A 25,845-nucleotide genomic window follows, 5' to 3' on the forward strand; every position below is an offset into this window, starting at 1 on the left:
GGCCATGGCCTACCCAAGGTATGGTCGGATCTCCTTCCTTCTCGCCGACGTCGCCGGCAACGGCCATGTTCCATGACACCTACGCCACCGCCGGCATGGCCGGGTTTACGCCGTCACCACCGGCGTACGACGGTGCGATGTACGAGGCCTTCTCGCCTGCCCTGAGACGTGGGCCGCTCCCCTTCTCCAACCCCGGGATGCCGCCGCCAGATGAGCCTGTGATGCACGAGATGATCACGTCGGGCTCCAAGGCCGCCGCGTCGAGCCCGAGCTTCACACAAGAGGAGGCAAGGGCGACGGAAGTCGTCGCGTCGCGGGGCGGCTTCAACTTCAACCTCAGCCAGGGCGATCACCAAGACGTCGACGGTACCCAATACGTCGACGAAGAAGACGAACAGACGTACGTCGACCAGGACGCCGACGAAGAGGAAGCGCCCAAAGCCACGGAGGCGCCGTCCAAGGGAAGAAGAAGCGAAGAAAGAAGAACTCGCCGCCTGCCGAGCCGCGGATCAAATGGATGGGCAAAGAAGAGGAGTGCCTCGCCGAAGCTTGGAAGATGGTGTCTATGAACGACATCACCGGCGCGAATCAGAACTACGACACGTACTGGCAGCGGGTCAAGGTGGCGTTCGACGAGCGCAAACTCGTCGATCCATTCTTCAATAGAACGGTGATGGAACGCGGCGACAAGGAGATGGGCACCCATTGGGGGATCATTCAGGTGGCGTGCAGCAAGTGGCACAGTATACAGGAGGAGATCGACAAACATGTTGTGAGCGGCGAGGACTTCGAAGCAAAGGTATACTCGCTCGCCGTGGCTCCTCCGTCGATCCTACATCGCCGAGGTTTTATCTTGAATCGCCGGCCTGTTTTTGCAGATGCGGCGGGCGCTCGACATGTACGCGGACGACAACGACGGCCAGATGTTCAAGTACCTCAACGTGTTCGCCCGCATCTCGGATTGCGACAAGTGGAAGGCGGTGCGCAAGAATCTCGCCAACAACAAGGGCGAGCAGTACAACCCCGACGATCCTGCACCTACCGCGTCGGCGGGCTGCCCCGAGCACGACCAGAAGAAGCTGAAAGAGCAGAAGATGGCCGGCCATCCAGCCGACAGGTTGCAGGCGTCCTTCGACAAGTGCTGGGATGACGCGAGGGCGCACGCCGCCGGGAGGGACGACAAGCACGACGTGAGGTGGAAGGCGATGCTCGCCAACCAGTGCGTCCGGATTGCCTTGCTTAAGGAAACAGCCGCGGCGAAGAAGAGGAACACCGACCTGGCGTTCCTGATCGGCGGCAACGACGCCAACATGGACGAGGAGACGAGGGCTTGGTACGACGCCCATCCCCAAGAAATTCTCCGGCCACCGTCGGCTCCTTCGTCCTCCGCTTCGACGTCTACTCCCGCCGCTTCCACAACTGCAGACGCTGATGCTACGCCTGACGATGCCGCACCAGACGCCGATGCAACGCCCGATGCCGCGCCAGACGCCGTCGTTAATGACGGGACCGCCGATGAGCCTGTAATCGTCTAGTTTCGATCGCCGGAATGTGGCTGATCCGATCGCCGGACATTGGCGATTCTTTTGTGTAGCGGGAAGACAATATTTTGAATCTATCGCCGCTGATGGGGAAAATGTTGCCCCCACGCCCCCACGCCCTTTTTACATGCAATCCGGCGTTTGTTAAATGGGTCGAACGGCTGGGATGCTCTTAGCTTTTGCAATGTAGGTTTGAGCATTCGTCTGATGTCGCTCCGCCAAATAACTATAATCCAATAATTTAGTAAACAAGTACAATACTCATTTTACCTCCTCAAGACAATAAAACACTTTTATTATACTTTTACTAACTACAGTAGTTTTTTTGTAGTTTTTTAGAGCAAAAAAAACTGCTGTAGTTAGTAAAGTTTTCACTAACTACAGTAGTTGTAGAAGAAAGAAATGTACACTTTGGAAAAACAAATGACAAATCCAGGCTGATCCAAACCAGTCGTTGCAATAAACCTCGAGTTATCTGAAAACTGTAGATGCTGGAAAGCGGTAAATCCTTCTCAGACAACCAGACACACAGATCCCTGTAGCCAATAAAGCAAAAATCTGTAATCACTCGCAAACCCAAATAATTTCAAGCAAATAGCACACTTTTGTTTTACCAAAAACAACACAACCAATGAAATGGATCCTGTGTGCAAAAAAATATCCTCCTTCTGAATATTAGATTACACATAGATTACGTGAAAGGCAACAAACTGCCTCTGCACCAGAATTGCATACATCCTACTACCAAAATACAACAACCACATAATAAGCCAAAATTATCTACATCCCTCCCACGGTCCCACCTCACAAATGGTATTTAGATGCGCAGCGAGCTCATATCCAGCTCCCCACTCTCAAGAACCTCCCTGACCTTCTTGTCACACTCATCTTCTTCGTCATTCTGTTCTGGCTCATTTGTCTCCACCTTCTTTTCCTCCTCATCGTATCCCTCGTCGCCATAGCCGTATCCTGCTATGGATGATCTTGGCCTCTTCTTCGCATCTTCCACAATCCTCATGATATCTTGGGTAGTTTGCTTCGAGAAAGGAGGCACGATGCTGCTGCTCCTCATGTAATAGGTAGATTGCCCTGCTTCTGTGAGCTCCCTCGGCAAGTTCTTCAGGAACCATGGGTGTCTCTTTATTTCCCTCATGGTGATTCTCTACAGAAAACAGAAAGATGCCATGTCAACGTTGACTCGCTCATGGACTCATTGATACTACACCCTGGATAGTTGAGATCATTACCTTTGTTGGATTGCTTGTAAAGATGAGTTGGATGAGCTGTCTGCAATCCAGAGAGATGAGAATATTGTTTGGGATCTTATAATCGACTGCTGCTATTCGCTGCAAACAAAGATAAGCGGCTGCAAGTGTGATTTTGGATGGCAAAAAACTACTATAATAAGGCCTCTAAAGTAGGGAAACTATATTGAGAGAATGTTTAAATTTAAGCACATGGAGTGATCGAGTTGCCAGCTATTGGATACTTTTTTATCCACGGTGGATAGAACTGCCTGGCTGAAGCATTTACACGTGGCATCTCATGGATGATTTCGCTCCGCAGAACATCCACTCCATATTGATGAAGTCACTAGAAGTATATTGATGAGATAATAGGAGTAGACGATCACCTTAATGATCTTCGTAATATTCTTGGGATCATCCTGGTCTTCAAATGGGTAGGCTCCCATAATCATGACATAAAGAGTCACCCCACAGGACCATACATCTGCCATCTGCCTTTCCAAAATACATTTGTCAGTGGCACACCTCCCTCTGTCCAAAAATAAGTAACTCAATATTTTCTAGATACGGATGTATCTACACACTAAAAACACGTCTAGATACAACCGTATCTAGACAAAGTTGAGTTACTTATCTCTGGATGATCAAACGACCATCTGTACATAAATTGAATGACCTACATCCACTTTGTTTTATTATTAAAATTGCGCATGAATCCAATTGACATGTATGTGCCCAACCGTATGACATCAAATGAACTATGTCTGCATGAATCAATAAACTTCAACCAAGAGGGTGTTCAATCAAATGAACCATATGTGCAAAACATGTTCATAGAAAAATAAAATTACTGATGTCAACACATGTTCGTTGCAAAAGGAATACCGATTGGCCAGACTATTTGTGTTCTAAGAATGGGTGGTGAAGTCTGAAAAGAAGGAGCAAAACATGATGATTTTTTCACAATACTATGAAAGAGAGAAAAGGGGAAGGGGCAAAACATGATGATTTTTTTTACAATACTATGAAAGAGAGAAAAGGGTTTCACAAATGAGGTGCAGTAGCAAACTAGTTGCCAATTTTACTTTTCCCAATAGCAGTATCTTCCATGAATCAAGTCCCTACCTCACGTGATGCTAAGTTGAAGCGGATGCTCCAGAACCAAGACAGAACATTGTTGGCTGTCAGATTCGACTTCCCTATTAAATTCAAGACCATAAACTCAAGCGTATCCAGTACCATATCCTATTGCAATCTTGTATAAATTTATATGGAAGAATTTCAATCACCATCACCTGAAAATAGTTTGGTAAAACTTCTACTCCCAAAATATGATGCACAACCAAACAACACTTTCAAGTTTGTTTGGCATGGCAACTCGTTCTTCAAGTAATGTAGTATGTCAACATCATGAATTTATGTTCATGTCAGCATGAAAGGAAGATGCGTAAATTTATCCATACACAATGCCAAGATGAAGAATCTTAAACGGCGTGCTCTTAAGAGATGTGCTTAAGAGGAGAGGTTCAGAAACACAAAAATGCATATCATATATAAACAAGAGGCTTTTTACGGGTTACCTTCCCATCATATTCCGTGCGGCAAAGAACTTCTGGTGCAATGTACGCTGGCGTCCCGACTGCAGATTTGGGCCTTGAATGTAGTACTGACGACTGTAACGAAATGACATACAGTTAACTTTTTAGCAGTAATAGAAAGCTTATGCAAACTTACAGGAACATGACAAGATTTGCACAAGACGTGGACAAGCACTCTATGAAATTTGATAACCAACCTTGGAGTACCCAAAATCGCATATCTTTAGCCGTGGTGCTTGGCTACCATCCAAGAGAACATTCTCCAGCTTCAAATCCCTATGGCATATTTGCTGGCAAGCAGTAAAGATGGTTGCAACATTCAGCATATTTTCAGGCCCCACTCTCATTATTTACCTTCTTGTTTGCTTGATATCCAGCTAATACAAGAGTAACTTATTGATTCTCCTTACCATGTGGTGGCAGTAGCTTACGCCGCAGATCAGCTGCTGGAAGAAATATCTGGCCTGCAGTAAGGAGAGGAAAACAGTTACTAGAAGCGATGAAATAACAAAAAGGTAAATACACTCTGGATTCAGGAAGGGTTATAAATCACTACCTCGTCCTCGCTGAACCGCCCACGATCAACGATCCTTTCGAAGAGTTCCCCACCGGACGCATACTCCATCACAATTGCAAGATGTGTCGGCGTTAGGATCACCTGTTGAATTGAAGCTGGCAATGTAAGCACTCGCGGTTCTCACTTTGAAACAGAAAACACCCTGGTGACAAGTTAGTTCAGAATAAGTCTCAAAATCGATTTTTTTCCCCAATAGCTATCCACGCCAACGTCCATTTGCATATAAAAACAAGACGCTGCACGTCACCGGGCAACAAAGTTTGTTTCTCTCCAGCTCAGGCAATTTAAACCCGAGAGGACAAAACAGATGAGTAATAAGCGATTTCGAACTCGTTGCTCCTTATCCACAAAGGATCACCTCTATGAACTGGACGATGTTGGGGTGCCTGAGGGAGCGATGGTTGACGATCTCCCGGTACACATTCTCGTCAATCTGCGAAAACCAGAGCCACAATCCGTCAGAAATCCATACCGGGCAACGCCCTACCGGATTCGAACGACACAAAATCACGCGGCGATGAAATTGCGGGAGAAGGAGATTAGCCCCACCCGGTGGCCGCGCTCGATGAGCTTGACGGCGACGAGCTCGCCGTTGGAGCGGTTGCGCATCAGCCGCGCCACCCCGAAGTTCCCCGACCCGATGTCCCGCACCGGCTCGTACTTTTCGTCCAGCTCGTTGCGCGCGCTCTCTTGCAGTGGCCCGGTCGTCGCCGTCGCCGTCGTCATCGCTGCGCCCGCGCCGCGGGGGGCCGGGACGGCGGGGCAGACCGGCGAATCGATCGGGGGTTGCAGATGGCGGGGGAGGCGCGCGGTGTGGTCTGTGGTGGAGGCGTCGCTTTCCCGGCGTAGCGCTATGTATGTTGCGCGTCCCGTGCGCTCCCGAGTTTATATAGACGCCTGCTTTGAGTCGGAGAGTTCCCGGCGTGCGCGTATCCGTAGATTTGTCTTTGTTTAGTTTTCCAATTTGTCTCCTAATGATCTCTCCGTTAAGACTAAACCAAGGACTGAAGATAGTTTGAGAATACACTGGAATATATAAAGTCGTCTTAACTAAATCCTGACCTTTTTTATTTTTGCACCAAACATGTGTGCAACAACTCCATCCGGTAAAAAAAAAATGTAATGCATATATATATTTTGTCCTAACCCGTGTTTGTAAACTTTGGCCATGCGCTATATTTTTACATGGAGGCAGTAGCCAGTAAGTAAACAAATTAACGATAATAATGATGTCATCTCTCTTCACAGCTTTTAAACACGTATATCATTTCTTAAAAGAATTGAAAAAATCTGTAGAAAGGTGTCTATTATAAACTCTGAAATGCTGAGAATGATTCTTAGTGCGCCTTGAATCTTCGAACTATGGAACTACTCCCTCCGTTCCACATTAGTTATCAGAAATTCGGACGTACCTATACGCATATTAAGCCCCCAAAACTAACCAAAAATCATTTTCAAGACATAACTAGATTGCTCTTTTTTTTTCTACATAAGATTAATGGTCATGTTGTTAGATGAAATATATAGTTTTCAATCTATAATTTTGCTTACAATACTTTATGTGAAATGCTACTCTTATAATTTTGCTTACAGTATTTTATTTTAAAGAGAACCACTAGTTCTACCTCATAAATTAGTCTCCACCTCTTTTGCTGAGCCGCGATGTGTTGTACTTTAAAGACAATAAGAGTTCTAACTTATAAATTAGACCCCTTGTTGTTTGCTTAGTTGCGTCCTTGAAAGTGCATTTGTTCCCGGAAGATTGATCACTTATAATGTGATCACGCCTTTTGAGAGTATTTGCTATTTGAAAAGAAAGAAGGGTAATTAGGACGAGAGCTTGCACGATCAAATTGGATATGGGTAAGCCGTAAGCATACGATAGGGTGGAGTGGTCATATTTGAGAGCCATCATGGCAAAGCTGGGTTTTAGTGAGCATTGGATAAATCTAATCATGAAGTGTGTTAAGCTTGAGACGGTATCCTTTTCAGTGCGAGTGAATGGCCAATTTTCAGACTTCTTCAAGCCAAGAGAGGAATAAGACAAGGGTCCTGATTTCACTCTACTTATCTCTGGTATGTGCCAAAGATTTAAGTACCAATTAGCATGCTCAATACAGTGGTCATTCATATCTCTCTAAAGTAATTCGAGTGTGCATTCATGCACTATGGGCGGACACCGATACAACCAGCGTCGACCCCACATGTTCACCAAGCGAAAACCAATACGCTCCATGTAACTTGACTTAAGCAAAAGTAAAACACACTAATATATTGGCATAGAGAGTAAATGACATATACTACTAGTTTAAACAAAAAACAATTTCTAAGTTATCAGACATCGATAGTCAGTTTGTTTTGACAGACGATTCAATAATTTCCTCTAGTTCAAAAATTAATGCTCCATGGATCTAACCCCATTCTCTCTTTCTTACTCTGCTCCATAATCTTTGCTGTGATTTTAGTTCAAATTTAAACTAAAACCACGATAAAAATTATGGAACGGAGGGAGTATCTTCTTTTAGACTTTGTAGGCACAGATACAACGGATTGCGGAATATCCATACTAAATCAACAATCACTCGCTTCTTTTTTCTAGTACGAACAAGAATCCAAGAGGGTGTCTCAATAGCCGGGGATGTACCGGAAAATTCGTGCGAGATCAACAGTCGCTTCCATTTTGGTACCAGTACGAGAGAATCCAAGGACGATCGTGGCCGGAGTAGATTCAAAAGAGACGGTGTAGCCGGCGGTGTAGGCAGCGAGCACATATTCCATGTGCCGGAGCAGCGACTCGAGAGATTCATCCAAACGGCGAGGGGCCACTCTAGTATGAATCTACCCCGAGAAAAACGGAAGATTTTAGAGGTGGGCCGCGGCCGTGCACGTACGAAGGCTGGTACCGCGTATGCGTGCATCCAAGGATCGATCCAACATCGGCATGTGCTGCCGTATGCTGCTCTGCTTGGCCCATTGCGTCGCTGCGTACGAACAGAGCTGCCACATTATTTTCTGCATATTTCTGCCTTTGCAGGCGTGACATGTTTTTTTCTTTTAACAATCAAATCATTTTCACGTATATTTATAGTACAGTTACAAATAGTACATGGTAATGGTTGACTTCAATTATTATAAAATAAAGTATGAAAGAAACCAATAATTCTTCAAGGTTTTCAAACTTTTTCTTTTTCCATAATAGAATCTTGTACTTTTACAAGACAGTCGAAGATAGATACTAAACCATAGATCTGAAATTATCAACGAAGGTTCTTCCATAATTTTAAGCCAAGGGTACGTGCACGCGTGCAACTAATGAAGTAGTCAATCATCATCGGCAAGAGAACCAACATCAGTATGACAAGGAAAAGCAACCGAATAGCTTGGTCAACGTCGTCGATAACCTAAGAGTACAAATCATCATTCTCGAGGATGTAGCAGCCGGGATAAATGTTACACGGACAAACATCCTCGTGGCAACCATGAGAAAAGATCCTAGATCGAGCCAGCAAAGCAAGATCCGAACAACTATGCCTAGAGAAGTTTAATCTTCCGACACCATTTTAATGCCGCGAGAAAGATCTCATCGTAAGAAAGTGGGCAGAAGATTAATTATTGTAGACGATGTTATCTTCATTGATTTAGAAACCAGAAGAATACGACTACCTAAAACCTCGTACCGTAAGCTAATTTTATAGAAAAACCCTATTTTTATTAAAACCACCACTCATAGATCGGGTTCTCCACCTCCTCTTAACATCCGCAAGACCGGCTAAAAATAAGGAATCGATATGGTGAAGTAGGATGTGGAAGCGATGACTTTTTTTCGGGCAGCCGCTACAAGCGCGATACGTAGCTAACTATTAGTTTCTTTTTGCGATCAGTCTTAGGCTTGACATGTTTTCAGTTGTGGAGTAGTATGAGGATTTGCCAGCAACAAAGGATAGAACCGCGTGACAACTTGGAATTGATTTTTTTCCTTTCCTAAACAACACCATCAAATTATTAATGAATTGATCACATAACACATGATCGTCTTGTGTTTGCGTGGCAACAAATAGTGGACATGTGGGGCTACGTTCTTGCACCGGATGCCTTTTTTTTCCGACAACAAGCCTCTCTATAACTTGCATACTTTCGCCTTGTGTACGGACATAAATGAGCCAATCTATCTAGAAGGGGGAGGGTTGAGAAAGGTAGGCTTTCAAGGCTTCCACCCAACAAAACTGCGGTGACCACCCCTCCTCGAAAACCATGGATGTTCTGCCAAAGATAACGGGACATGTGTATTTATTTCGCTTCTTTCTCTCTTCCGTTCAAATATGTATGTGAATTTTGTCAACCGAATCATTGTACAGGACCCGGAGAAATTTTTGGTGCTATTTAGGAAGAAACTATTTGGGGGCATCGACTTGTTACATTGAAGAACTAGGGTTAGACACTACTAAAATTATCTTTTCGTGAAATTGAAAAAAGTTGAATTATTAGGTGTCATCTTATGATTGGAAGAAAATTGACTTGTTTATATTGGACTTGTTTATTTTTTTTCTTAATTTTTCTTGCCTCATACTACATATTATTATTAATATAATGCCATGTAACTTATATTAATCTAATTCTATTAATCATTTCTCGTCCAAGAAACATGTCATTTTACATGATACTGAGATGCATATTAACTCTCATAGCATTATAATTATAAATACAAATCCCTTATATTTTGCGATAAATTGGAAACCCAATTTCTCCCCGATATCTTTTGTGATGGACATATAAACAAATATTTGAAATAATCACTCACATTGATAAATGAGTTTATGGCACATAATGTATTATAGTGTGGCTATTCGTAAGTGGGTATAAATATCTTGGTAGAGTAGTCTAGAACCATTACACAATGATACGTCTCAAACGTATCTATAATTTCTTATGTTCCATGCTACTTTTATTACAATACTTGAATGTTTTATACATACTTTACAACATTATTATACATTTTCCGGCACTAACCTATTAACAAGATGCCGAAGTGCCGATTCTTTGTTTTCTGCTGTTTTTGGTTTCAGAAATCCTAGTAAGGAAATATTCTCGGAATTGGACAAAATCAACGCTCAGGGGCCTATTTTTACACGAAGCTTCCAGAAGACCGAAAGGGAGACGAAGTGGGGCCACGAGGTGGCCAGACACCAGGGCGGCGCGGCCCCGGCCCTGGCCGCGCGGCCCTGTTGTCTGGGCCCCTCGCGTCGCCCCCTGACATACCCTTCCGCCTACAAATAGCCTTCGTCGCGAAACCCCCTGTACCGAGAGCCACGATACGGAAAACATTACTGAGAGGCCGCCACCGCCAATCCCATCTCGGGGGATTCAGGAGATCGCCTCCGGCACCTGCCGGAGGGGAATCATCACCGGAGGGGCTCTACATCATCATGCCCGCCTCCGGATTGATGCGTGAGTAGTTCATCCTTGGACTATGGGTCCATAGCAGTAGCTAGATGGTTGTCTTCTCCGCTTGTGCTATCATTTTTATAGATCTTGTGAGCTGCCTAACATGATCAAGATCATCTATTTGTAATGCTACATGTTGTGTTTGGCGGGATCCGATGAATATAGAATACTATGTTAAGTTGATTATCAATCTATCATATATGTGTTGTTTATGTTCTTGCATGCTCTCCGTTGCTAGTAGAGGCTCGGCCAAGTTGATACTTGTAACTCCAAGAGGGGGTAATTATGCTCGATAGTGGGTTCATACCTCCATTGAATGCGGGACAGTGACAGAAAGTTCTAAGGTTGTGGATGTGCTGTTGCTACTAGGGATAAAACATTGATGCTTTGTCTAAAGATATTTGTGTTGATTACATTACGCACCATACTTAATGCAATTATCTGTTGTTTACAACTTAATACCGGAAGGGGTTCGGATGATAACCTGAAGGTGGATTATTTAGGCATAGATGCATGCTGGATAGCGGTCTATGTACTTTGTCGTAATGCCTTGATTAAATCACATAATAATCATCGTTGATATGTGTTGAATCTTTATTTGTCAATTGCCCGCCTGTAATTTGTTCACCCAACATGTTAGTTATCTTATTGGAGAGACACCACTAGTGAACTGTGGACCCCGGTCCATTCTTTTACATCTGAATACATTCTACTGCTTTTATCTGTTCTTTGCAAACAAACACCATCTTCCACTCGATACGTTTAATCCTTTGTTTTCAGCAAGCCGGTGAGATTGACAACCTCACTGTTACGTTGGCGCAAAGTACTTTGATTGTGTTGTGCAGGTTCCACGTTGGCGCCGGTTTGACTGGTGTTGCGCCGCACTCTATATTCCTCCACCAACAACCTTCACGTGCTTCTTGGCTCCTACTGGTTCGATAACCTTGGTTTCTTTCTGAGGGAAAACTTGCTGCTGTGCGCATCACACCTTCCTCTTGGGGTTCCTAACGGACGTGTACATCTACGCGCATCACACAACATCATGAATAGAGAAGTGACCAAATTAATATAAGTTCATCACACTAATTAAAACCAAAGTAGGGTAGTGACTAAATTAATTAATATGTCTCGATCGAGTAGCTAGCTAGCTAGAGATACAATAGAAATGCAATCATGATGCTAAAATTAGTCCCATGCCCCAACATCCTAAACGCAATCACGATGCAGAAGTCGACTGTAACTTTTAAATAGCGTGGGGGTCTTCGTGTCTTTCTTATGCAACATAGTACTAACTAAAAAATAGGAATCAAATACATAATTAAATTCTAAACTACACATGCATTTTATCAACACATACTACCTCCATCCCAAGGCTTATGACACCCTTTCTCATTAGATGGTGCCAAAGTATAATCATCAGCCATTGCAACAATCAAGAAGATGCCTCATACTTACAACACACATGGAATAAAAACAAATTAAAACAACAATATGACTATAAATGTTATTATTGCAAAAATAAAAAAACTATGCACTGATTTAAATACTCATTTTAATCAATTACTAAGTAAACCATATCTACACATATGGAAACTAAGAAGTTAATATAAGCTCAAATTACATATAAATTAAATAAACTTCCATATAATTACTCTCACACTAAAACCCACAAATCCCTCTACTTCTAGAGCATGAAATGAGCTAAACTAGCAACGGCAGATGAAATGATGAAGTTGCTAACCTATTAGAACCCTTGGATAGATGGGGCGCCGCCAAATATTGATAGTCGTGGAATAAAATAGGGATGAACTCGAGCTCGAGGAGAAAACAAAGGAGAAAGCTTAAAGGGGAATGGCTCGGGCAGGAACGATGATTATATAGGAAAGACTTTATTCCCGGTTGGTATCTCCAACCGGACCAACCGGGACTAAAGATCTTGGCATCTTGGGTACGGACGAAAGACTACTAAAGATCCCGTTTAACCCGAGATTAAAGCTGGCCATGCTCATGCGGCCTCTTAACCGTTGAAACCAGGCCTATTGCTCACAATAGTCTCAGGCCTAAATACGACTGGGATTAAAGCTCCGGACGGAAGGTCCATTTTCTACTAGTGCGTCACGGGTGAGTACATGTAATAATGTTAGGAATCCCAAGTTGGACTTTTTAGTGAACCATTGGTTAGTTCGTTCATCCTTCATTGTGGTAGAGTTGGGAAATTGGGATGGGAGGTACACATATCTCCCTCTCGACCATACAACACAGTTATCATTGGGGATGGTGGTACAAGTAAGAATGTTAAGAGCATCTCCAGTCGCGTCCCCCAAACCGTCCCCCAAAGGGATTTGGGGCGCGCCGGACAAAAAATGCGTTCCAGCCGCGTCCCCCAAAGCCCATTTTTGTCCGGCGCGCCCCGATACGGTGTCCGGCGCGCCCCGATACGGTGTCCGGCGCCCCGAGCCCGTCCCCGTCCCACAGGGGACGCTCCGGGGACGCCGGACACACCGAAAAGCGAGGCGGGGAGTGGCGGGGCCGACCTGTCAGCGGCACAATTAATTTAAACCTAACCGTCGCCTACCTCGCGACGGAAGTTATTGGCGCGCAGCGACGGTGCAGTTCCCGCAGAGGGCGCAGCGACGCGTCCCTTCACGCCTAGCTCTGCGTGCCGGCGTTAATGAGCGCCACCGCTCATCCGCCTCCCTCCGGCCTATAAAAAGGGGCGCCTCTCGTCGTCCCTCTCACACGCAAACCCTAGCGCCTCTCTCCCAAACCCTAGCCGCCACCATCTCTCAACAAGACTCGACGCTATGTCTGATAGAGGCGGAGGCCGACCTCGCGGCCGCGGCCGTGGTCGTGGTCGTGGCCGCGGCATAGCTGAACGATCGCCGTCGCCTCCCGCGCCATCGTCTTCATCGTCGGAGATGGACGTGGAGCCGGACGCGCTGTTCGAGTTCGTCCCCGTCCTCAAGGGCGACCCGCGCGGCATCCAGAGGCTTCCGGACTCCTTCGCCGAGTACGTCGGTGGCGTACGCCCGCGCAAGATGCATCTGCGGGAGGCTTCGTGCGGCTACTACCGGTGGATCGTTGACGCGATCTACGACGCGCGCGACAAGATGTACCTCAACATCGGCTGGGAGAAGTTCGCGCGCCACCACAGCCTCGAAGCCGACTTCATCCTCCTGTTCTCCTACTTCGGCAACAGGGACATGAGCGTCAAGGTCTTCGACGAGAGGCGCTGCCGCCGGGACTACCACGGCGACAGGGACTACCACGGCGACAACACCGACGAGGAGGACGACTGAGTGTTGTTTCTTCGCAGCGAATACGTGCACGGAGGTTTCTGCCTGTTCGCCTCATCGGTAGAACCAACAAGGGCACCATCCTCCCGCTGGATTTTCCAGTTTAGGTGACTGGGTGTGCCCTCGAGTGTTGTTTCTTAGCAGCGAACACAGGAAACCTCCGATGCACGGCCTAGTTAGGTTTAGTTTATTTGCAATATTTTATATTTGTGTCCACCATGGTTCCAACTATGTATTAGTTTGTGGAAACCACGTTCCCAATTATGTATTAGTTTGTGGAAATTGAAATAAAAATACCAAAAAAAAATTTAAATGTTTGGGGGCGGCGTTTGGGGGACGCGGCTGGGGAGCGACGTCCCCCAAACGCGGCACGAACAAAACACGTCCCCCAAACGCTCGATCCGGCGCGGTTTGGGGGACGGTTTGGGCGACGGTTTGGGGGACGCGACTGGAGATGCTCTAAGAATCCCAAGTTGGACTTTTTAGTGAACCATTGGTTAGTTCGTTGGTCCTTCATTGTGGTAGAGTTGGGAAATTGGGATGGGAGGTACACATATCTCCCTCGACCATACAACACAGTTATCATTGGGGATGGTGGTACAATGGCGACATGCTGAACAGGACGATGGATGTTCTTCTTTAAAGTATATATATATATATGGAGCCGATTATGTGTTGGAATAAACCAACTCTAGTTGAACTCCGACCACCACCATCCATGCAAAGGCAGTGGTTTGAGAGATTTGTGATACAGGGATCCATGTACGCATACACGTCCCCACACACACGCACACACGATCTGGAATGTTTCTTCGGTATTCAGAGCTCAATACCAACGATGCTACTGATGCCAGATGGAGGTGGTGTTATGAATCATAGGCGTACATGAACCTATTGTTAAAATTAATTTTAAAGAAAAATTTAAAATATCAAAAAAGTCCGAAATAAACATTCAAATGTATCCGTATATTCTATGTTGTTGGTACACAAGATTTCATGGAAAAAGAACATTTTATGTAGTCTGTATAAAAAACAAAAAGATGAGATCCGTAACTAGTCAGGGTTGGAGCATTAAAACTTATCCTTTTTACACGGGACACAAAAATAATTTTTTTCCAAGAACTTATGTGTAAACATAGAATATCATATACATTCAAAATTTATTTCAAAACTTTTTAAAAGTTTAAAATGTGTTATCAAATAATAGGTATAAATGCACCCGTAAGCTGAGTTGGATTTCCCCTGATGCCACTCCTCCTCCACTCATATGATGATCATCCGCTTGCTTATTGTCATAAGGGCATCTTCAACGGCGCGATGCAAACGGACGCGGTGTGGTCCGAAAATGCGTATGTACCTCAGCCCAAAGTCCCGACACATAGTGTCCGACCTGTCCGTCGAGAAGCAAACGCGACCCAAATATGCAGTACGTTTGCGTCTGTGCGAACACTGCGCGGACAACGTGGTCGTCCATAGGGGCGAAGCTCCCCTTTGAGCAAGGCAGGGCAGCTGCCCTATCTTGATTTTTGGTGAATGCGTTAATATGCATGTGTTTTTTCTAAACAATTTGAGTGGTCATACATCGAAAACAGAATTCGTATGGAAAAGTTATACTTATTTTAGTGAACACTGCGTAAAACTGATTTTGAACCCAAAAAAAAGTAGGTATAAAAAATATAAACTCATTTTCTAGGTTGAATGTGAACAAGATTACTTGACTTGCAGAGATTTACCATGAACCTTACTATATATAAGATAACATTGAGCTATTTGTTATTCATACAAGGAGAATTGGCAGCTTTAAAGATTTTTTGATATTTGAAAGACACGTCATGTTTTCACTGGCAACATTTATCGGAGGAGGCGTTTTAGCTCGAGCATTTGCACCCATTATACAAAATAACTAAAAAACAATTTTTAAAATGTTAAAAAATTCTGACATAAAATTTATGGTGTACATCGTAACATTTTATGTTCGTACATAAGTTTTCATGAAAAAACAACATTTTATGTGGCATGTACAAAAAAGACAAAAAAATGTACTGTACATTGTCGTGTTGTAACACCAGAATTTGTCTTTTTTACAGGAGACACATAAAAAATAATTTTTTTCTAAAAACTTGTGTACAAACATAAAATTTCTAGATGTACATGTAAAATTTTATTTCGGAATTTTTTGACACTTCAAAATGTATTTTCACACAATGGGTTCGTATGCTCCTATGAGCCAAAGTGGATTTTTCCCACATTTATCAGCTTATTGAATTAGACTTGCTTCTACCAATGACGGCGATAAGAACTAAAATGTATTTTCCGGTGGCAACGATCATCAAAACCAAGGTACGCATCGATCTAGGGATATTCAGATTGATCGAAAGGAATATAGAGGATTTAGAAAAACCATTGAGATTACAATTGGTATGTTGATAGGTTCTACTTATAATCAAATATATTTATATTTTTACTGTTGTAAGGGATTGTGTTAGAATCATATATAACATTGATGCCTCATGACTATTTTTGGTCTTTGCATCATTTTTCAAAAAATTCCCCATATTATTTCGGAAAACGCTTGCTATCCACCGACCGATCTGCCGCAAAAGATCCGTCGTTGTACGGTGGCCTCGTGGCTCCCTGTGTGGCTTAGCTAAAGAAGCCACACACTGTTCCCATGTTTCCTTTCTTCTTCATCCTTATCTTATCTTCTTCTTTTTATACGGCGTAGGCGCCGCTGCCCACCATCGATCCCCCGCTGTTGCCGCCATGGATTTCCTCATCCAAGACCTCTCGTGCTCGCGCTGCTGGAAGAGGTAACCGGCGCCACCCCGCCGCCCTCCCACATCTCTGCGGTCGCGTGCTCGCGCCGCTAGAAGGTGTCGGGGGGTGACTGCCTGCGCGCCTCCGCCTGGTGCCGTTGGTAGAAACGGGGACAGTCCATGCTACAAGGTGCTTCTGCAAGCCGGCGGTGCTGCAAGTCGCTCTCGTCGTTCCCCCGCCGCCGCCATCTGCTCGAGCTCCGGTGCCGTTGCCCCGGTCACCGACCGCCCCATTTAAGGGTCGGCCGCCATGTTCGGCAAGTACTCTTCCCCGACGTGTTGGTGGCGACTGCGTCGACCCGCGGTTATGCTCTAGGTCCTCTTTGTGTTCTGCCCAAAGATTTTTGTTGTTTTTCTTGCTGAATTTTGGGGTGAATGATGTTGTTTTTGGTTGTTGTAAATATATTCTCACACATGCAGTTGTTGAAATTGATACTTGGCGTAGCTGAATTTTTCTCTTATTGTGTATTGGTGTAGACGGCCAACATTTTTGTTGATACTGTAGTTGATTTTTGTGGTGAACCAGTTGGACTTGTTGAAAATATTCAGAATATTAGGCAACAAATCATTGTTATAAATAGCTAATATTTTTATTGGAATTGTCGTTAATAATTGTTGTAAATAGCTAATATTTCTGTTTTATTTGTTGTTGTTTAACATTGTAATAGCCAATTGTTGTAAATAATTAATATGTTCTTAGATTTTCTGTTGATTATTATTGTAAATAAACAATATTTTTTGTTGTAAATAACCAATATTTTTTTTGTTGGATTTCCTTTTGATTATTGTTGTTAATAACTTGGTGATTTTATGCAATGTTCAATTAGTGTTCTATTTTTATTGTAAAACTATGAAAGTTTTGTTGTAAACTTAGTCAAGGTTTTTGTTTTAGAATACGTGAGAAAAAGTTTTTCTGGGCCCACCCACAGGGGAGAGGGGCGCCCTGTTGGCATGCGTACGCAACATGGTTCCTAGTTGCATGCAAAAAGGCGACGTGGTCCCTAGTTGGCAACGCGGGTGTAGTCCCATTGGACGGTCGACGTGGGGACCGATTTTCCGCCCCTAAATCGGTCGCCCGATGCCTAGCACGCCCCTATTATTTCTGTGCTTCGCCACTGGTCGTCCGCACGCTTCTCACATGGACCCGCCTGGCAGCGGCACAAATGCTTTGTCTTCAGTGTGGCATAACTTACGGACAGCGCGTTGTAGCTTTTCTACGCTGTGTTAGTGGCGCGCCTCGCCTTCCGCACGCGTGCGCTGGTGGGCGGTGTCGTAGTGGCAGTGCATTGAAGGCGAAGTGACGACCGAGCCTTTTTAAGGTCCGCTGTGGCGCCATTTTCTCGACCACACCATTGCCAAAGCCCGCCGTATCCACCCGACTGGCTCCATGGGGAAGGCTTGGCCGTTCCGCAAGACGAAGAATGACCACGAGGCTAGCGGACGCCATGGAGAAGTCAGTTGTATTTTTTTCCTTCCGCACATCAATAGCGCACTTTACCGGAGCAGTTGCATCCAGGAAGGAGCAACCGGAGTGGTGGGGAACCCTAAAGTCCTCGAGGTATCGTGGTCTATGATGGGTTGTAGAAGACCGGTGAGGGTGCTAAGGTCGAAACTTACCTTAGGAGTTCTTGGGCCGGCGGGAGCATAGAATCGAGGTCACACAAAGTAACCGACGAGAATCCAAGCCCGAAACTACAATACGGGTGGGTATGCGGGGTCGCGGAGAAATGCAAGATTGTGTAACATCTCAAATTTTCAAATTTTCAAACATCATGCATTGCATCCATAAGCATCATGTCACCATTGCATTTTAGGGCAATTTCACATTCATTTCAAAACCCCAAACCCTAAAATGGCACTAATAGCCACATAGGCATGTATGCCAATTTTAGTTTATAAAAGTTTTATTTTGTTTTAAAACAGGTTCCAAAATGTAGCCCTTTTCACCAGGAATCCACCTATATTTTATTTGTATCTTTAAGATTATTTTTGGTGCCCAAAAGGCTTTGCAAATAAAGAAAACAGAAAATAAAAGGAAAAAAAGGAAAAGGAATAAAAAAAGCGAGCGGCCCCATTGGGCCGACCCAGTGAGCCGATCGGCCCAGGTGGGGAACCAGGCCCGCGCGCCTCCCTCTCCCCTCTATCTCCCCTGACAGCGGCCCCCGCCTGTCAGACCCCTTCCCCAACCTCCCCCACTCTATCTCCTTCCCGCACCAGTCGCCCACGTCGCCCACGACGCCCACTCCCCGGCGCCTCTCCCCTCGGGATGAGCCCCTTCCCCCTACAAAGCCCCGCCTCCTTCTCCATTTCCCCTCGCCCCGCACCCCCACGACGCAGCCAGGCTGAGCAATTGCTTGTTGGAGCCGCACGCCCCGTCGCCGCCTCTAGCCGCCAAACGCCGCCGGCCGGATCCTGCCAAGGCCTCGTCGCCAACGCCCCCAACTCCATCGCCTCGAGCCGCACGCCGTCCGCGCCACGACCGACGTCGGGAAGCGCCAGAACGCCGCCGCCGAAGCCATCCGAGTCGCCGCCGTCGACCTCCATCACCGGCGCCACCTCATCGTTGCCACGTCCGCGCCACGTCGTCGCTACCTCAGCGCCACGCAGGTCCACCCTCTCCCAGTCAACCTTGGATCTGCACCGTAGATTCTATTGAGATCCAATGGATCAGAGAGCTCCGCGTGATAGGGGTATCAACCAGTAGGATTGCTCCGTTTCTGTCCAGTACCATGCTAGTTTTCGTTTAAATTGAATTTCCATAGTCCGCACATTGTAAAAATCATAAACAGAGATCTCTAGGTCCAAAATTTAAAAATCATATATCGTTGGAATACTAAAAACATTAAAAACATTGTGGAACAATAAAATGTGAACTTACATAAGTTTAAAAATCTTTCAAATCTAAATGCCTAGCTTGAATACTTTGGCTATAAAGTAAAATCCATAATCCCACATTGAGTAAATCTTTTTGCGTTGGTTTTGTAAAATCATCTAGCATGCAGAGATGCCTCTTGAATAATATTTTATTGTTTATAAAATATTAATTATGCCTATTTATCAAATGTTTTACTTTAATTATATGGAATACTATGCATACCTTATTTAAATCTCCTAGACATCAAATATTTTTATAATTTGGTTTTGACCAGAGAAGGCAACTTCATTTTATAATAACAACATAATACAAAACTTCTTTGCATCCATGGCATGATGCATATAGTAGACAACTAGAGAACAACTAAGTGGTGTGATCTCAATTAAGATACATACTGCATCCATGTTTTTTTGTTTGCGCATGTCAATGTATGGCACCATGCTTATGGTGCATTGTTACTTGATTGTACATTGTGACTGTGCCAACTGCAACGTGTGTGCTTGTGAAGATTGTAACAACTCTCCACCTTATCCAGACAAGTGGCACACCAATCACAAATGTCCCAGTTTTTATCTATGTAAAGTAGTAATTTTTGTAGTATACATTTGTAGAGTCTTATGCTTGCTATGCAATCCCAGTAGTCTAGCTACCCCAACTTGACTTCTTTGTCGCTATTAAATTTAGTTGTTACTTAGCTATGCTATGAAATGTTTTTTTAGTGAGTTATGGAAAACAACAAGTTTAATGAACTACATGACGGCCACCCAGGAATAAAGAGATTGTAGACAACCTTACTCATTTGCTACCATACATCCACATGCTAATATGGGCTCTCGCTTGATGGAGTATGTTGTGAGAACCCGGGCCCTACGTGACAGATGATGTAGGCGAATGTAGGTTGGTACGGGTCCGTAGAGAAAGGTCTGGGGGATTACTTTGGAAAAGTTTCGTCCTAGTCAACATCTGTTCATTTGAGCAAACTGTGCATCATGGAAGAAGAGCAGACTAGGTCATGTGGGTAAATTTGTACAACCTATGGAGAGTGTTAAATCTAAGTACTTAGTTGTGCCCCCGATTACGGAAAATTTGAGCGAGCTGACAATGATCCTGTTTGAAAATCTCCTCGTCCCAACTTCTTAAATAAAATTTGATGGGTGAACAGGGATATGACAATTGGTGCAAGTGACTATCGGCTAGTAGGTCATGTGCCATGTCTATGGTTTGAGTCTACATGGGTAGATCGCCCAAACCAAGTTGTTCATATGAAATAGGAAGACTCACTGATATCTATCAGTGATGTCTAGGTTCATTGATGTCTATCAATGGTACCACTTAAATTAGTATGAAAGAAAATGATTTGTCAAATGATAGGATAAAATTTGCTTTATGCACTACCAGCCAAATGATCACGTATGTGTTAGGTTGCCATTTGTGTCCACCAAATTGTCATCTTGCCAATACAATTTCAAATGTATTGACCTTCGGGCTGTAACGTTTTATGTTGCAGGTTACTCTTCTAGCTGAAGTTTAATTGTTTAGGACCACGAGTCTTTGCCCAACATCTCTACCTATGGCTTCATGAAGGAAGAGTGCTTCATGCTTGAAGATTCCATTGCTGCTTTAAACTCTGAATTTGTGCTAGCCTGAGTGCTATGCAATTTGTATCGAATTACTTTTTTATTTTAGCTGGATCTTACGTTGTAATGAAGACCTTTGCTATTTGGTATTTCATCTTAAACTATGTATGCTAGCAGTTCGATTCGGGACTAGCACCGTTGCACAGAGACTGACTTTTTTAGATGAGGTCACTACAGATTGGCTTGGATCGTATAGTGGGCCCCATACCAAGGAAGTGTGGACGGGTTGCGCGCCCAGTTGGCAACAAGGATAAGTTTCTCTTATGAGAAAAATAACAAACCTCTGCAGAGTGTGTATCAAATTGTGGCTTGTCACTCTGTGTTCTGGGTTTGGAACCGCGAATGCGGTCGGAAAGGAACAACATGAAGTTCTAGACATCCGTGAAGGCTATCGAACATAGTTTTTCAGAATAAAGCAACATTTTGAAGTAATGTTTACAAAAATATGCATTGCCTATGAATTTCTGGTCTATGGCTGTAGCTAGTGCATTAAACACCTCTTTCCCTATAATGAACTTGTTGAGTACGCTCCTAGTCACCCTTCTTTGAATCCCCTACTTAGACCTGGAGGCATCAAACGAGGATCTACAACAATCTCGAAGATGGCGGAGTCAACTACTTCAAGTGACAGGACCTTGTCAGAGGAGCCAACAGAGTCAACCACTACATCCACCATGGAAAAAACCTAGATTAGAAGTAGAAGGAAACCAGCTCGCTAATCTTAGCACCTAAGTAGCTAGAATCCAGTCATAGTTTCTCTAGCCAGTCAAGTACCTCTATAGATAGAGTTCGTGATAAGTTAGACTACGAGTTGTTCTTCTGGAGTTTATTTGCAATTTTACCTCATTGCAAAGTAGGAGGCTGTGCTGATCTTCTGTAAAAAAGTATGTGTGTAATTCTATAGACATGTCTTGGACTCGCAAATGTTTCTATTGTTCCACTCTGAGGGATGTAATACTAGTGAAACAGTGTTCTATTGGTGTTATGTCAACGATTTGCATACTACATCATGCAGTGGTATGCTGGGTCACCACAGTCTTCCTGTTGGAGCCTACACCGCGACTCTGGGCTACGTCACATTGTCCTCGTCTATGTCCATACCCTGCTTTTGTTGCTACTATATTATATTTGTTTTGCTACATTTGTTCTGTGTTTTTGCTATAGCAGTATAAAATCGTTTGCTACAATGTCTTCGAGGAAATCTAGTTTGCTTCATTTGTTCTATGGTTTTGCTACAATTTTGTTTTGCTACAATGTTTCCGGTGAGTCCCTGGCGAAATCAGGCTTTGCTACACTTGTTGTGTGTTTTACTATAATAATATAGTCTTTTTGCTACAATGTCTTCGTGAGGTGTCCGGCTAGATCTCCTACTAGATGGTCAGGTCAACTTTTTACTAAGATTTTTAAAAGCTAAGATTTGCTAAGATTTTTTAATTGGTGGAAGCTTCTACGAAAACCTCCTTCAACTATGAGATCATGATCCTGATGATGGCTTTGATTGTGTGGTGTGGCTATAGTTTCTACATTCTTTGGACTATCTCTTGATGCTTTGGTGGTCCAGAACGGTGGTTTGTTCTTGAGTTCTTGATGTTCTTGGTCGATGGTTGTGATCAGTGGTTGATTTTGCAACTATGTTCTGCTGGGAAAGTTTGTATACTGCACTTGGATTTGTCTTTGGTCGACAACACATACTCCTTCATGGTTGTGTAAGCTGCATGTTTGCTTGCTCAGGTTGTTTGGATCCGAAGCTATTGAGCACACTAGTAGAAAATAGGCCTATTGCACCGGTTGGTAAGGGCTATATGCACCGGATGCCCAACCGGTGCAAAAGGCCCCCCTTTAGCACCGGTTAAGTTGCGAACCGGCGCTAAAGGGTGCACCATGTGGTGGCTGCCGGGAGCCCTAACGGGAGGACCTTTAGAAACCGGTTCGTAATATGAACCGGTGCTAAAGGGTCTGCCGCGGCAGGAAAATGTCCCAAAACGCTGCCGTGGTAGAACCCCGCTACCGTATTTTTTTCGAATTATTTTCCACTCCCTCTTTTTTTCCTTTTTTTTCCAGAATTTCTAATATTTTAGTTATTTCACAAGTTTAGTCTCTAACTACCCTTATCTCTAGTTCAATAACTTACTCGTGCTCAAACTTCCCGCTCGGTCACCCATCCTCCCACTACTCTAGCACTAGCACGCTTAACTACCAAGTTCCTTTCCATCCCGCATCCAAGTGCTTCACATGTATGTGATAGTAGTATCATATCAATCCTATTAACATGTTGGTCGATGTCATATTTCTTTATTGTTAGAATTTCAAATAATTCTATTAATAAACAAAAGTAAAGATGTAATAATAATCTTGAATAAATAAATAAATATTAACTTTATAATTTGTATTATTTTTAATTATTTTCAATTTTTAAATTTTTAATTTTTTTTGCCAAACCTAAAACCTGAAAATTTGAAAATCTTATAATTTGCTAAAAGTAAAGGTAATCTTTATGCAGGCTGCAATTATTAATTTTATTTTTTTAAAAAAATATATAAAATCCTAATTTTCTAGCACAAACTAAAATCTTTCTGCTTTCATATTTTAATTTGGAATTTTGAGAATCTAAAAAACATGTTGTAATGTTATCCTTCAGTTTAAACTGTTCTCATAAGCATTTAGATATTACTTCTTGTTGCTACTTGATATTTGGTAAATGAGATTTTTTAATTTTTATACTAAAATTTTATACTTTATTATAACCAGTAAATGACCATAAGAACTTAACTATATATTTTATATTGGACTTACAAAATTGTCCGCACAATAGCATCGCTACATGTTAATATACAATGTTTGTTTTGTTACAACTCTATCATGCACAACAATTAATGTGAGTTACATTTTTCTATTCATCTATTTTGAGAATTTTCTTTCAACAAGAATCAGATGAATATAACAAAAAAACAACAAAATATAACCACCAATATCTATCCTCATTTGTTTTCTCGTTTACCTTGACTCGAGTACTCTATGGATTGGGGCGCCGTATCTTATGAATCCGAGGCTTAGGTGTATCCCTACGTCCCTCCAATCTCCACCCAGCAATCAAAATCCTGTGCCTCACGTCTTGCAGAAAAAACTTTTACAATTACATGCCCGCTTCCAGATTTAACTAGACTTAATTTTTGCAAAATACCCCTTTACTCTTAGGTTCCCCAAACCCAACCGGTTCTTCCTCAAAAAAATTTAGGGCACCTAGCCTCGTTTTCCCCTGCTGCCGAGTGCCGATGCACGGAAGAAGACCACGGCCGCCGCCGTGCTCCTCCGTTCCTGGGCGCGGGGTACCTCAAGACCAGTGCCTCCTTCGACATGCCATGCAGGACCCTCCGTTGGCGAAGAGCCTTGGCTTCTCCGCCGGCGCCCGGCGACGGCGACCTGCTAGGAGTCGCTTTGGCAGAGTGGAGGGTCGACATGGAAGATTGCAAGGCGAGGTCTTTCCGGTGGAGGGTGCGCGCCATGGAGCGTCCCGTCGACGATCTCGACTTCAGGCCCGTCGGCGTCCGGTCGCTGCTACAACCTACAGGTGAAGGCTTAACTGATTTTGTGAACAATTGAAGTGCAGATTATGACGAATGATGTTGGTCAGGTCATGGTGTATGGTAGTTGAGTTCTGGAAGATTTTCTGAAGCGGATGAAGCAAAAGCAATGACATGCTGGACGGTTTACAACTTGGTCTAGTTTGGCAAATAATCTAGCAATTATTGCTGTGTTCTTCAGTGGTGTCATCAGTCCAGAAAATGGCCTCAATGTCTCTAGATTATTTACCATGTACATAGAAACTAGCCTGTTGTGTGTGATTTACTTCCTGAAGTTTGAGTGATCAAAAGCAAAGAAGAGAGAACCAAGTTAGCACATGAGTGAGTGGTGTATATTAGAAACTGGGGCATTTGTGATGTATGCTGCTGTAACCTTTTGTAAACACATGCCTTCCTTTTGTTCATAAATAAAGTTCTAGACACACATTTTTTATGTTTTCCGTTCTGCTGTAGCTACTATCATACCCTGCTATTGATATCTAACAAGCAGGTATGACCAAAGCTTCTGGCAATTCTACAGGAGATAAAATTATCCTACAGCAAACAAGGCCATGTTTATGATTTTGGGAAGCTCGGCTGGTTTTAAATCTCAGAACTTGAACATTTGCAATGGATCATCTTCCGATACTATTAACTATGGAGCTCTCTATTTGTCTGTTGAAGTGATTTTATCATTTTGAAAAGTGGCTGCAGAATCTCGAGGAGACTTAAGAATATATTTCATGTGATGTAACTTGCAACATGCCACATTTCTCAAACACCTCATATGTGAACACTTCACTGCCTTGTTTCTCGATCGCCCTGGTGTCACTAATTGAGGGGTCCTATGGATGGTTGAGTTGTCGGCAATCAACTCCTCTTGTCGTTGGCATTCTAAAGCTGTGTCAAACCTAAGCCAAAAATCAACAAGGGTGACCTTGCGATGGATGAAACGGTTGAAAAATGAATTTGCACTTTCCGACCTTGAAGTTGTTCGGAGAATGCATGCTAGTGGTATATCCATAAAGTAGGCTGGTATCCATGACTCTCGAAGACTGAACCTTTTCGTAAACCACTCATTCTCCTCCAAACCGAAGTCTGCAATTACGGAATTCCACTCCGACTCAAACTTAGTCGGGGTTTCCGAACCCCATACACATGCATTCATCCTCTTCCAGAATTCAGGTTCTTCCCTAATCACTGGTCCAACCTTCTCTGGAAGTTTATCCATTATATGCCACATACACAATCTGTGT

At 43.7% G+C, this 25,845-nt stretch overlaps 1 protein-coding gene across 1 annotated transcript; it reads right to left on the reverse strand.

The window, feature by feature from the left end:
• Nucleotides 1-2,125: 2,125 nt before the first annotated feature.
• Nucleotides 2,126-5,619, reverse strand: LOC124707456 (serine/threonine-protein kinase SAPK4-like). Its single transcript, XM_047239111.1, has 9 exons — nt 5,513-5,619; nt 5,322-5,396; nt 4,943-5,044; nt 4,797-4,850; nt 4,584-4,676; nt 4,369-4,461; nt 3,175-3,279; nt 2,789-2,887; nt 2,126-2,703 (listed from the first exon to the last, which is right to left on the reverse strand). Exons 1-9 carry the CDS (start codon nt 5,570-5,572, stop codon nt 2,359-2,361), a joined length of 1,026 nt encoding a protein of 341 aa, XP_047095067.1. The 5' UTR covers nt 5,573-5,619; the 3' UTR covers nt 2,126-2,358.
• Nucleotides 5,620-25,845: the final 20,226 nt, after the last annotated feature.

Source organism: Lolium rigidum, chromosome 4, assembly GCF_022539505.1.
Source record: "Lolium rigidum isolate FL_2022 chromosome 4, APGP_CSIRO_Lrig_0.1, whole genome shotgun sequence".
In the NCBI taxonomy this organism is placed as follows: Eukaryota; Viridiplantae; Streptophyta; class Magnoliopsida; order Poales; family Poaceae; genus Lolium; species Lolium rigidum.